This window comes from Hyla sarda, chromosome 1 (assembly GCF_029499605.1).
Source record: "Hyla sarda isolate aHylSar1 chromosome 1, aHylSar1.hap1, whole genome shotgun sequence".
NCBI lineage: Eukaryota > Metazoa > Chordata > Amphibia > Anura > Hylidae > Hyla > Hyla sarda.
Window position 1 is genome coordinate 336,238,963 of NC_079189.1, and position 13,099 is coordinate 336,252,061.

The following is a 13,099-nucleotide window of genomic DNA, read 5'->3' on the forward strand; positions in this document are numbered from 1 at the left end:
TATATATATATATATTCACATATATTACTTTACAAAAGTGTATTCACCATGAGTGAATAAGGTCTTAGTCTGCTGCGAACTGTAATCCCACTAGCAGTAATATGTAATGCAATAACATTGAAAGACAAATAGATCTTTACAGCATCTATATAGCAGATACATGGTAACAAGCCAACACCCCATCTGTCTGTGCCTTATTATTGTTTATTGAAACGTCACCCAGATGGAGCTGCATTTTATGCAAATAAATCCATATTGACTTTACTGACAGTAAATACAACATTGTGAGTTTCCTGGGAGCCGTGACCAGAACACGACACAAACAGGTTAACTGTGTCAGTGGAGAGTGTGAAATATATCTGAGGTGAACAAATTGGATATTCTGATGTGTATCAGCAGAGTGCAGGGCCATTCTCTCAGGTATTGCTCCATGGTAACTACATAGGGATAAGAGATAAAGCACAAGCCTGCTCATTCACAACTGCTTCTGGTCGCTGTCTTTGGGGATGTTTGCAGCAAAATAGGTAAGCAAATAATTGTTTGTAGCATAGAAATATAAAGTATATTACATAGAAACATGGATATGGACCATATCTATGCTTCATTATTTATACCATAAACCAATAAATCCCTTCAAGAATGTAACTAAATGTACAAGTTCTTCATTTACACATACATCATCTTTACATAAAATGTTTTTCATACTAATATTTGCATTCTCTTGTGTTTCTTCATGCTCCCCATAAGGAAACTGAGCTTAAACCATGTTAGATTCTTACTATTTGCAGGAGCTGGATGAAGAAGAGGTATTGAATGTTTTCCTCCATGCACGTATCAATTTTCGTATACTTTCTAGAAATAGTCTGTATTCGTTTTTAATACAATCCATTGCACTTTTAATATTACCACCATCATTATTAGGCTTTGTTCACACAACAGAATTACTTTGCCTCTTCTCAAATTCCGTTCTGCCATGCTGGCAGTGGGATTTTTGCGTCTTCTGTGCAGAATGTGCGCGGAATTAGTGCTGAACTTATTCAGAATTTCTTGCGCTCAACACACAGATTCCACACAGAGTCCCAATGACTGCTGTGGAATTCCGCAAAAATAACTGACATGTTCATATTTTTATGCGGAATCCAGGATGCAGAATTTCCGCCATGAAAATTCCTACAGGGGAAAATCTGATGTGTGAATGGGACAGTGGAAATTCCATTCACTACAACTGTTCTGAGCTGAATATATCCGCAGGATTCCGCATAGAAATTCCGTTATGTGAACATACCCTAAGGCATAGGCATGCAGGAGAACAAGGAATCTGAAAGCAATTGCATTTGTACATCCCAGTGATATTTCAATAAAACTAATTTCCTTCTAGAAAGCCATGCATGACTTTGATAAGGATTGGAAGCTTTCAGGCATACAAAGAATTTACTACAATAGTCTTGTTGAAGAGCTGGGAAGTTACGGCTCTGAGGATGGAAAATTTATTTGGCCAACCAGTGTGACGGTTACTTCAGATGGGGATCTTGCCATAAAAGACAGTGGAAATCAAAAAATTCAGATCCTCTCGCCTGACGGTCAACACAAGCAAGCATTCACATATGGTTCCGACACTAGCAACTGCCTTGGCGATGTGGTGTGTACAGAACAAGGTCTTCTACTGGTGTCCAATGGATATAAGGGTATTAAAGTCTTTTCTAAAGAAGGAGAAATGATCCATCTCCTAAAGTCCTCCAAAGCAGATTGGAAACATTCTTATGGGATGGCTATACTGAACTCCCACAGTATTGCGGTGACAGATTGGACTGATGGGGGTAAAGTCCACATTGTTGGAGTGGATTGGAGAATGAATGCTGTTGTGAAAACCAATGTTGTGGAGGGTCTTCATAGACCAGAGCATATTGCAGTTACTAAGGTATGGCCTCCTTATTGATGGTGCATAAAATGATATTTTTGATTCCAAAAATGGTCTAAATATACAGAATAATATCAAAGATATAAGGAAAAGCAAAAAGACAAATAAATGAAAAGTAATAACATAATGGTAGATATAATGCTCACCAGGTTTATTTGCATGATAAATGATGTGTGATAAAAGTGTTATGTTTGTGAAAATCCTGTCTCTAATATCTTTTATTACCTTAGTTCAATTTTGAGGATTTGCACTGACTTTTGCAGACATTTTAAAAGGAGAAAACTAGGTAGAGTCCTGCCAGCTCCTTGCTACTGGCCATAGCACTATAATGTCTTACCAGTCTAGTGTGGGAGCAAGGTCATTTTGCACATTGTGTGCTCTGCTTATCTCTATTTTCTGTAATGCTATAGTCAGGTATGACTTTTGGAGAGCACTTTTTTTAAGGCCCATATTTGCAGTCCATGCTGGCCTAGGCCATTTGACAGAATACACCCCATTAAAGGCCAATTTGCTCTAGCGGAATATTGTCATGATATGTAAATTTTTGGTTGATAATAATAATTGATAAGATCAGTGATAAATAATATGTTTTGGTTCACTGTACCTTTAATATTCATCATATTTGCCATACAAACAATATTTATTGGAGGTATATATGAATACCACCATACAGTTACCACCATACAGTCGTACCCCATGCGATCTATCCTTCGGATAGGGGATAAGACATACCCCACTACAGTACTCCTTTAAGCTGAACAATACATTTTATGCCATTGTTGCATAACATTTGATCTTTGTCATGTGGCACATTTTCTAGTCATGAAAATGAACCATTCAAATGACTCTTATCTACCCTGCATATCTCCTGTATGATTAGTCTAGGGTGTTGTCAAACTGATATGTGCAAAGAGTCTGCAGTTCTGTTGTTTATACCAGTCCCTACTTGATAAAGCAAAGGCTTGATACAACGTGTCTTGTATACCATCTGAACTGTGTAGCATTTTTATCTTGCCAACAAAACATGCTCATGAGGCACAGATCATTCTTGGGATGGGCAGCATAATGCTTGTGGGTATTTGTGTTAGTTTTCTATTGTGGTTAGTTAGGCTGTACTGCAAAAAATATAAATCACCTTCTAAACACAGAAGCAATGAGGTCAGCGTAAACTACCCTATATAAAAAATATATAAATGACTAGTGAACAACCAATAACCAATCAGAATAGGAAAATAGCATTCTTTAAAAACCTAATTACTTTTTTTCTATTTTATGTGGGAATGCTCTTTAACACCTACCGTATTTTCCACTGTATAAGACGCACTTTTTCTTTCCCAAAACTGTGGGGGGGAAACCTGTCCTATCGCGGTGGTCCCTGCGGCCATCGACGGCCGGGACCCGCGGCTTATACAGGACATCACGATTGCCTTGTATTAACCTTTCAGACACAGCGATCAAAGCTGACCGCCGCATCTGAAGCGAAAGTGACACTAACCCGGCTGCTCAGTCGGGCTGTTCGGGACTGCCGCAGTGAAAACGCGGCATCCCGAACAGCTTACAGGACACCGGGAGGGACCTTACCTGCCTCTTCGATGTCTGCCGGCGCTCTCCTTTGTCGCCATCACGTCGTCATCCAATAGGAGCGACGTGCGTAGCGACATGATGGCGGCGATGGAGAGCGAGGATACCGGGCAGCAGAGATGTTCCGGAGCGACGGGGACACCCCGGGGATGCGGCGACAGCGATGGAGGGTGACACCCAGGGCAGCGGTGACGGGTCCGGAGAGGCAGGGACACGTGACACATTACCTCCTATACCAGTGGTCTTCAACCTGCGGACCTCCACATGCTGCAAAACTACAACTCCTGGCATGCACGGACAGCCAACAGCTGTCCGGGCATGCTGGGAGTTGTAGTTTTGCAATATCTGGAGGTCTGCAGGTTGAAGGTTCAGAATCTTTTTTTTCTAGATTTTCATGCTTTAAAATTGGGTGCGTCTTATATGCTGGAGCGTCTTATATGGCAAAAAATACGGTTCTTTGAAGTTTGTAGGACACAGTAGTAGTCCAGATATTCATGTATTTTTAAAATGTCTCTCTTTAGGATAAAGAATTGCTGGTGACAGAAGGACAACTTTTTGGACAACACACAGGGTGCTGCCTCAAGATTATAGACAATGAACATACAATCAAAAAAACTATTGGACCCAAGTATGGCAACCATTTCAATTTTATCAACCCATCTGGAGTTTGTGTGGATATAGATAGTAATTTTCTGGTAGCAGATAAAGGAAAGAACAATATCATCATGTTTAATCCGGACTCATCTTTGGTTGCTCTAGTAGTGACACAAGACCTGGAGGGTCCCTGTGGGATCACAGTAACAAAGAACGGCCTTCTAGTTGTTACTGACTGTTACCATCACAGTGTGAAAATGTACAAATATAAACAGGAAATAGCATTATAAACTTGGGTGAAAAAAGCGCAGATAAAGATTAAACTCCTGGGCATTCTAATATGGTCAACTATGTACAGTGGGGCAAAAAAGTATTTAGTCAGCCACCAATTGGGCAAGTTCTCCCACTTAAAAAGATGAGAGGCCTGTCATTTTTCATCATAGGTATACCTCAACTATGAGAGGCATAATGAGAAAAAAAAAATCCATAAAATCCATAAAAACTGTCTGATTTTTAAAGAATTTATTTGCAAACTATGGTGGAGAATAAGCATGTGATCAATAACAAAAGTTCATCGCAATAATTTGTCATATGCCCTTTGTTGGCAATGACAGAGGTCAAACGTTTTCTGTAAGTCTTCACAAGGTTTTCACACACTGTCGCTGGTATTTTGGCCCATTCCTCCATGCAGATCTCCTCTAGAGCAGTGATGTTTTGGGGCTGTCGCTGGGCAACACAGACTTTCAACTCTCTCCAAAGGTTTTCTATGAGGTTGAGACGTGGAAACTGGCTAGGCCACTCCAGGACCTTGAAATGCTTCTTACGAAGCCACTCCTTCATTGGCTGGGCAGTGTGTTTGGGATCATTGTCATGCTGAAAGACCCAGCCATGTTTCATCTCCAATGCCCTTGCTGATGAAAGGAGGTTTTCACCCAAAAATCACACGATACATGGCCCCATTCATTCTTTCCTTTACATGTATCAGTTGTCCTGGTACCTTAGCAGAAAAACAGCCCCAAAGCATGATGTTTCCACCCCCATATTTCACAGTAGGTATGGTGTTCTTTGGATGCATCTCTGGTACTCTGGTTTCATCTGACCACATGACATTCTCACACTACTCTTCTGGATCATCCAAATGCTCTCTAGAAAACTTCAGATGGGCCCGGACATGTACTGGCTTAAGCAGGAGGACACGTCTGGCACTGCATGATTTGAAATCCCTGATGCCGTAGTGTGTTACCGCTGGTAGCCTTTGTTACTTTAGTCCCACCTTTCTGCACGTCATTCACTAGCGCCCCCCCCCCCCCCCCATGTGGTTCTGGGATTTTTGCTCACCGTTCTTGTGATCATTTTGACACCACAGGAGAAATCTTGCGTGGAGCCCCAGATTGATGGAGATTATCATTGGTCTGGTATGTCTTATATTTTCTAACAATTGCTCCTACAGTCTTCACACCAAGCTGCTTGCCTTTTGCAGATTTAGTCTTCCCAGCCTAGTGCAGGTCTACAATTTTGCTTCTGGTGTCCTTCAACAGCTCTTTGACCATAGTGGAGTTTGGAGTGTGACTGTTTGAGGTTGTGGACAGGCTTCTGTTATACTGATAACAAGTTCAAACAGGTGCCATTAATACAGGTGATGAGTGGAGGACAGAGGAGACTCTTGAAGAAGAAGTTACAGGTCTTTGAGAGCCAGAAATCTTGCTTGTTTGTAGGTGACCAAATACTTATTTTCCACCATAATTTGCTAATAAATTATTTAAAAAATCAGATTATGATCTTATTTTATGGATTTTTTTCTGATTATGTCTCTCATAGTTGAGGTATACCTATGATGAACATTACAGGCTTCTCTCATCTCTTTAAGTGGGAGAACTTGCACAATTGAGTGACTAAATACTTTTTTGCCCCACTGTAGTAGAAGTGGCTAAGCCAAGTCTCTTCCGTGTTCGCGGCCGCCGGGCGTGACGTCACGCTCGGCCCCTCGCCCGGCCCCTCGCAATGTCTCGCCTGCACACTCTTGACGTCTCGCCCGCCCCCTCAACGAAAGTCTATGGGAAGGGGGCGCAACCGCTGTCACACCCCCTTCCCACAGACTTTGGTAGAGGGGGCGGGCGCGACATCACGAGGGGGCCGGGCGAGGGGCCGAGCATGATGTCACGCCCGTCGGCCGCAAACACGGAAGCCCGCACACAGCGTTCGGAGTAATGAACTTCTGGACACTGTGAGCGGAGCTCCGAAAGTTAGGGCAGTGCACAACCTCTTTCAGTAGTTCCTGGTCTTTGGTATATGCAAATGTGGAGCTTGGTGTAAGGGGGAGGAGGGTTGTTTCTAAGCCCAATGACACCTGTCTTCACTCTTCATAATGCCTCCTTCCTTCACACATGGTACTTTTATTATAGTCTCGGTATTAAACCCATAAACAAACTCCATGCCCTTTGATTTCACCAAATATCACATTTTCTTACTGATCTGAAGAAACTGTGCTAACTAAGGCGTAAATCTACACCAGCCCTGTCTTGGCTTACAAAACCGACTGTGGACAATTTTATTTAAAAGTCGCACATTTTGTCACATTAGTTAAAAAGTCGCAGAGGGAGTACCATACAAAGTGCTGAAGTAAGAAATGTAATCAGCACCACATTAATCACATGCCCTGCGCCATGTAATACATTTGACACAGTCTCCACCACACAAAATAATGGGGTAAAACGACATGCACTTGCACCCCTCTTAAAGAATTACCCCAATGTGATTCTATGGCACTGGGTCATGAGCTGAAGTTAGGTGGTGTGGAGACTGAGCGGGAAGCTTCATCTCCTACTGCATAATGATATACGGTGGGGAGCAGGGAGAACAGCTCCACATTCAGGCATGTAGGCGCTGATTTTAAAATGTGAATTCAACTTGAGAAAAAACAGACATAGTCGCACATCCACAACATACACAATGATCTAATGCTTCTCAGCAACATTTATTAAACTAACAGGTCGTTAGTGTACTTTATGATCATGAAGTGCAAGCCCACTAGCCAAGTCACGGCCACCTGTAAGTAGTGGATCCCTAGCATCCCTCGCATAAAATAGTTCAGCACTGAGTGGCGACCATGACCGCCCCAACACTAGTGCCCACAGGGGGAATGACCCAACTGGCAGAGCAGCCCCAATGCCACTCAAACCAGTCCCTGGGCCGCGCCACCCCACAGACACCGCACCGGAGCAGCAACGGACGCCAAACAGCACCGCACCAGGGGAAACGGATGTAAAAAGCTCACTGACTATGTGCTCCCAGTATTGTCAGGAAGCTGCATTAGGGCCCTATTCCTCTTGGCAGCCTCCCAGTCTCATACTGAGAGCACATGGTGAGTGAGCTTTTTACATCTGTTCCCCCTGGTGCGGTGCTGTTTGGCATCTGTTGCTGCACCAGCGCCGTGTCTGTGGGGTGGCGTGGCCCAGGGACTGGTTTGAGTGGTATTGGGGCTGCTCTGCTAGTTGGGTCGTTCCCCCTGTGGGCACTGGTGTTGGGGCGGTGGTGGTCGCCACTCAGTGCAGCGCCATTTTATGTAGGTATGCTAGGGACCCACTACTTACAGGTGGCCGTGACGTCGCTAGTGGGCTTGCACTTCATGATCATAAAGTACACTAACGACCTGTTTGTTTAATGTGTTGCTGAGAAGCATTAGATCAAGGTGCATGCTGTGGATGTGCGACTATGTCTGTTTTTTCTCAAGTTGAATTCACATTGCTTATTTTAAAATGTAATCTAGAAAAATCATGAACATTGCAGCACGATTCAGAAAAGATGCTTTAAGTTGTTTGTTATCAATGCTATTTTATGTGTTTTTGTAGTTCTGTATCTGAAGTTCTTCTACATCCAAAGTCACAGCTGGAGGTTCATTAATATTAAAATAATGTTGGAATAAAGTTTTAAGGTGGACTTGCTCACAGGGAGTCCAGTGGTAGCACAATGCTCAGACCATTGGCGTTGCACTGTTTGGTAATATAATGCCTTATTTTTGTGTTATTTATAAATAAATGCTGTGGTCGTAACCCCACCTAATCAAATCTAATCTTGGCCTGCTGTCTCTTTCTTAGGGGGGTATGAGGGGGATTATTGGTGGTGGAGAAATTAACCAATGTATATCTTCTAATGAAAGGGGAGTGAAGTTTCCACGATTTAGCTATAGTTAGTCTAGCTGCCATCAGTATATTACTAACCAAACACTACTCTGGTGTTAGGGGAAATAATTGGGATATTAGGAAACACAAAGCTAGAGCTGGGTCAGGCCATAGATTTGTTTTGGGTGTACAATGGAACAATACCACCACATATGAAAGTAGATACCAACCTCTCCAACAATGATTGGTGTAAATAAATGTAAAGGAGATCTGCACGGTAGATAACTTATTCTCTAACTGCAGGATAGGGGATAAGTGTTTGATCATGGGGAGGGTCAGACCTCTGGGACCCTCTGTGACCTCCTGTACAAGGACCGGCACTGCCACGGCTCTGCGTGGCTAGTGCTTGTGTCGTCGACCTCACTAAGAGGTCAACACATACGCTCCCTCCATTCAGCTCTATGGGAGAGGTGGGGATGCATGAACGCTGCACTTCTGCCTCTCCCATAGACATACATGTAGAGGGCATATCAGCCATGGCGGCATGCTGTGGCCCACATGCCTCCTTACAGGGAGAGCCACGGCAGAGCTGGGGCCCCGTACAGGAGATTGCAGAGGTCCCAGTGGTCAGACCCCCTGCGATCAAACACTTATCCCCTATCCTGCGTATAGGGGGAAAAGTTATATACCGCTGTAGATATCATTTAACATTTAGTGTTGTGTGATAGAGTAAGATACCACCTTAAAAACTATTTCTGGGACATTTGCAAAGTTTCATCCCTTTGAAGATGCTTTCCGTCCAACCAAAGGCCTCTTTTCATTTGTTACAGTTGGATAGTTTATTTATGTCATCCAGTAACATAATAATACAATAGTATTACAATACAAAAGAAAGGAGTACAGTGCCTTTTTTGTTTTTTAGGTGAACTTTATATGTCAGTGTACATAACCCTACTGAAATACATTAGTATCATGAGTAAGATCTAACTATAGAAAGGGCTTTTGTGTGTGTGTTCATGTCTGTGATTAAATGCATTAATTTCACTGATAAATATAAAACACAAATAGTATAAACAAACATACTGCTTTACTGAAAAGCCAAAGCAACTAAAGGCAAATTAATAGTAGTTTTACATCAAAGTGCTGCCATCTACTGCACAACAGTGTAATTACACACGAAGCATCTGCTTGTGGATAGTAGGAAAATAATAATAATTGTGCTCCCAGTCATTGACCACGGAAATGCTACAGTCAGTAATGACAGCTTATCTTGGTCACCAGATCAACCCTCCACTCCCTGCGATGCATTCTAGGAATTGCTGGCCTCCACGTCTGCCATATTAGCAAAACAGAAAATTCTAAAAACCTGGGCTCAAAAGAAACAAACAAACACACACACACACACACACACACACACATATATATATATATATATATATATATATATATATATAATTGATATTGCTATGTGGAGGGCAGACACTTATTTAATCAATGGCCTTGTTGGACCTGGAGGCACGCCTTTAACTGAATCTCTGGAATAGCCCAGCGTGTTCTTCACTGTATTGGGATGCAATTTAGTTGCAGGATTTAGACTTGTGACTGAAACACTGCACTAGCTTTTAAGTGCAAAGTAACTGAGCAAGCTATCAGGAGACTTCACGGGGTTGGTCCATGGTGAACTGGGCAAAGATCCCTTCCCTCACTTTCATTTCCTTGGGTTATTTGTGCAAGCAAAAAGGAAATTCCCAGACGTTAGTCTGTCGCTGACTATGCCAGGTCTGTAAGAATAGTGCACTTATTCTTCTTTAGCAATAAGGCCTTTTCTCCTTATTTAAATCAGGGCTATAGCCCTGGGTGTGGGCCCCATAGCCCTGGCACTTGCTCTGCCTCTTTCGTTTATGATCCCCAGGCAAGCGAGCAATGCTTTCCCCTGTATGCTGAAAGCTGCAAAGCATAAGCCGAAGGCTTGCGGCTTACGCTGACAGGAGAGCGTGTCCTCTGCCCTTGTCACTCATCGGCGCCTGCACTGTGGAGGAAGAAGGGCGCGGTTGGACTGTGCAAACCTGACTGCTGCATTGGACTTTAGGTGGTGTGTCTGCGTTCGTTTCTTTAACTTTTTTTCAACTTGGCACAAAGGGGAGGGGGGGGGGGGCTACTACCTGGCTGGCAAACTACCTGGCTAACGACATTATTGGCTACCTGCATATCTGGCTGCCTACATACCTGGCTACCTACATACCTGGCTAACTACATAACTGGCTACCTTTATACCTGGCTAACTAAATTACCTCCTTAAGGACAATGGACGTAAAAGTGCATCTTAATGCAATGGGATTTAACGCACCAGGATGTACATTTATGCCTGTACATGATGCGAGCACCAGATCGGTGTTCATATCATGCATGGCAGGTCCTGGCTGCTATCAGCAGCTAAGCACCCACCGGTGATGCCGGACATCAGCGATCGCGCTGATGTCTGCCATTAACCCCTTAGATGCGTGATCTGTATTGATCACGGCATCTGAGGAGTTAATGGCAGACATCAGCACAGCAATGTTCTGACATACGATCGGATGGCTCGCGGCATTGCCGCGGGGATACATTCATCCAAAATGACAGACAGAGGTCCCTTCTCCTGCCTCTGTTGCTTGCTTTGACATTGAGCAGACCAGGGAAGATTGCCGATAATACTGATCAGAGCTATTGTGGTGTCGGAGGTACAGTGAACAGCATAAACGTAAAAAAAAAAAAAAACTGAAAAATTGCTGTGTTTTGGTCACATCACATTCGCCCAAAAATTGTAAAATGCGATCATATAGTCCCATATACGCAAATGTGGTGCAAAAAGAAAACTACAGATCATGGCACAAAAAATTAGCCATCACACAGCCCCATATACGGAAAAATGAGAAGGTTATAGGGGTCAAAATAAGGTAATTTTAAACATATTTATTGTGTGTAAAAAGTTTTTTTTTTTTTTTTTTTAAAGCATTACAATAATAGAAAAGCATGTAATTATTGGTATCATTTTAATTGCATTGAACCACAGAATAAAGAAAACATGCCATTTTTACCGCAAAATGTACAGCAAATTTTTCTCACACAAATAATACATTTTTGTGTTTGCCATACATTTTATGGTAAACTGAGGGATGTCATTATGAAGTACAATTGGTCACGCAAAAAACAAGCTCTCACATGAGTCTGTGGATGGAAATATAAGAGTTATGATTTTTTAGAAGGCGAGGAGGAAAAAATGAAAACGCAAAAATAAAATTGACCTCACCTCAAGACCAAATTGGGCTGTATCCTTAAGGGGTTACTGGCTACCTAAATACCTGGCTAACTACATACCTGGTTGTCACGATGCCGGCTGGCAGGAGGTGGATCCTCTGTGCCAGAGAGGGGTTGGCGAGGACCGCGCTAGTGGACCGGTTCTAAGCCACTACAGGTTTTCACCAGAGCCCGCCGCAAAGCGGGATGGTCTTGCTGCGGCGGTAGTGACCAGGTCGTATCCACTAGCAACGGCTCACCTCTCTGACTGCTGAAGATGCAGAAGATAGGCGAGGTACAAGGGAGTAGGCAGAAGCAAGGTCGGACGTAGCAGAAGGTCGAGGCAGACAGCAAGGATCGTAGTCAGGGGCAACGGCAGGAGGTCAGGAACACGGGCTAGGAACAGACAAGGGAACGCTTTCACTAGGCACAAGGGCAACAAGATCCGGCAAGGGAGTGCAGGGGAAGTGAGGTAATATAGGGAGTGCACAGGTGAACACACTAATTGGAACCACTGCGCCAATCAGTGGCGCAGTGGCCCTTTAAATCGCAGAGACCCGGCGCGCGCGCGCCCTAGGGAGCGGGGCCGCGCGCGCCGGGACAGGACCGACGGAGAGCGAGTCAGGTACGGGGACCGGGGTGCGCATCGCGAGCGGGCGCCACCCGCATCGCGAATCGCATCCCGGCTGGAGGCGGGACCGCAGCGCACCCGGTCAGTGGATCTGACCGGGGCGCTGCAGCAACGAGGATGAGGCGAGCGCTCCGGGGAGGAACGGGGACCCGGAGCGCTCGGCGTAACAGTACCCCCCCCCTTGGGTCTCCCCCTCTTCTTGGGGCCAAAGAACCTGAGGAAAAAAAAGTCAATTTTTCCGTGATGAGGTCCGATGCACATTAGGAGGGGTTCTGTGCGGAAACACATGAGACAGTCCAATCTTTCATTGTTAATACAATAGATGTAGAGGGGTCTGGCGAGACTGGTCACGGGGACGTAGAACCTGTTGATGAGAGAGGCCAAAAAAAATTTTCCTGCAGATCCGGAATCCAAGAAGACCATAGTAGAGAAGGAGAAGGTAGAGGCAGATATCCGCACAGGCACAGTAAGGCGTGGAGAAGCAGAGTTGACATCAAGAACTGTGTCACCTTTGTGCGGAGTCAGCGTACGTCTTTCCAGGCGGGGAGGACGGATAGGACAATCCTTCAGGAAGTGTTCGGTACCGGCATAGTACAGGCAAAGATTCTCCATGCGGCGTCGTGTCCTCTCTTGAGGTGTCAAGCGAGAGCGGTCAACTTGCATAGCCTCCGTGGCGGGAAGCACAGGAACGGATTGCAGAGGACCAGAGGAGAGAGGAGCCAGGGAGAAAAAACGCTTCGTGCGAACAAAGTCCATATCCAGGCGGAGCTCCAGACGCCATCCGGAAGAACGCATGTCAATGCGAGTGGCAAGATGAATGAGTTCATGTAGGTCAGTAGGAGTCTCTCGTGCGGCCAGAACATCTTTAATGTTGCTGGATAGGCCTTTTTTAAAGGTCGCGCAGAGAACCTCACTATTCCAGGACAACTCGTAAGCAAGAGCACGGAACTGAATGGCGTACTCGCCAACGGAAGAAACACC

The 13,099-nt window shown here is 44.4% G+C and overlaps 1 protein-coding gene across 1 annotated transcript; it reads left to right on the forward strand.

Annotated features, from left to right (window-relative positions):
• The first annotated feature begins 745 nt into the window (after positions 1–745).
• LOC130307089 (E3 ubiquitin-protein ligase TRIM32-like) lies at positions 746–5,921 on the forward strand. Its single transcript, XM_056552154.1, has 3 exons — positions 746–806; positions 1,379–1,918; positions 4,021–5,921. The coding sequence occupies exons 1-3, from the start codon at positions 765–767 to the stop codon at positions 4,381–4,383; spliced, it is 945 nt and encodes a 314-aa protein (XP_056408129.1). The 5' UTR covers positions 746–764; the 3' UTR covers positions 4,384–5,921.
• Positions 5,922–13,099: the final 7,178 nt, after the last annotated feature.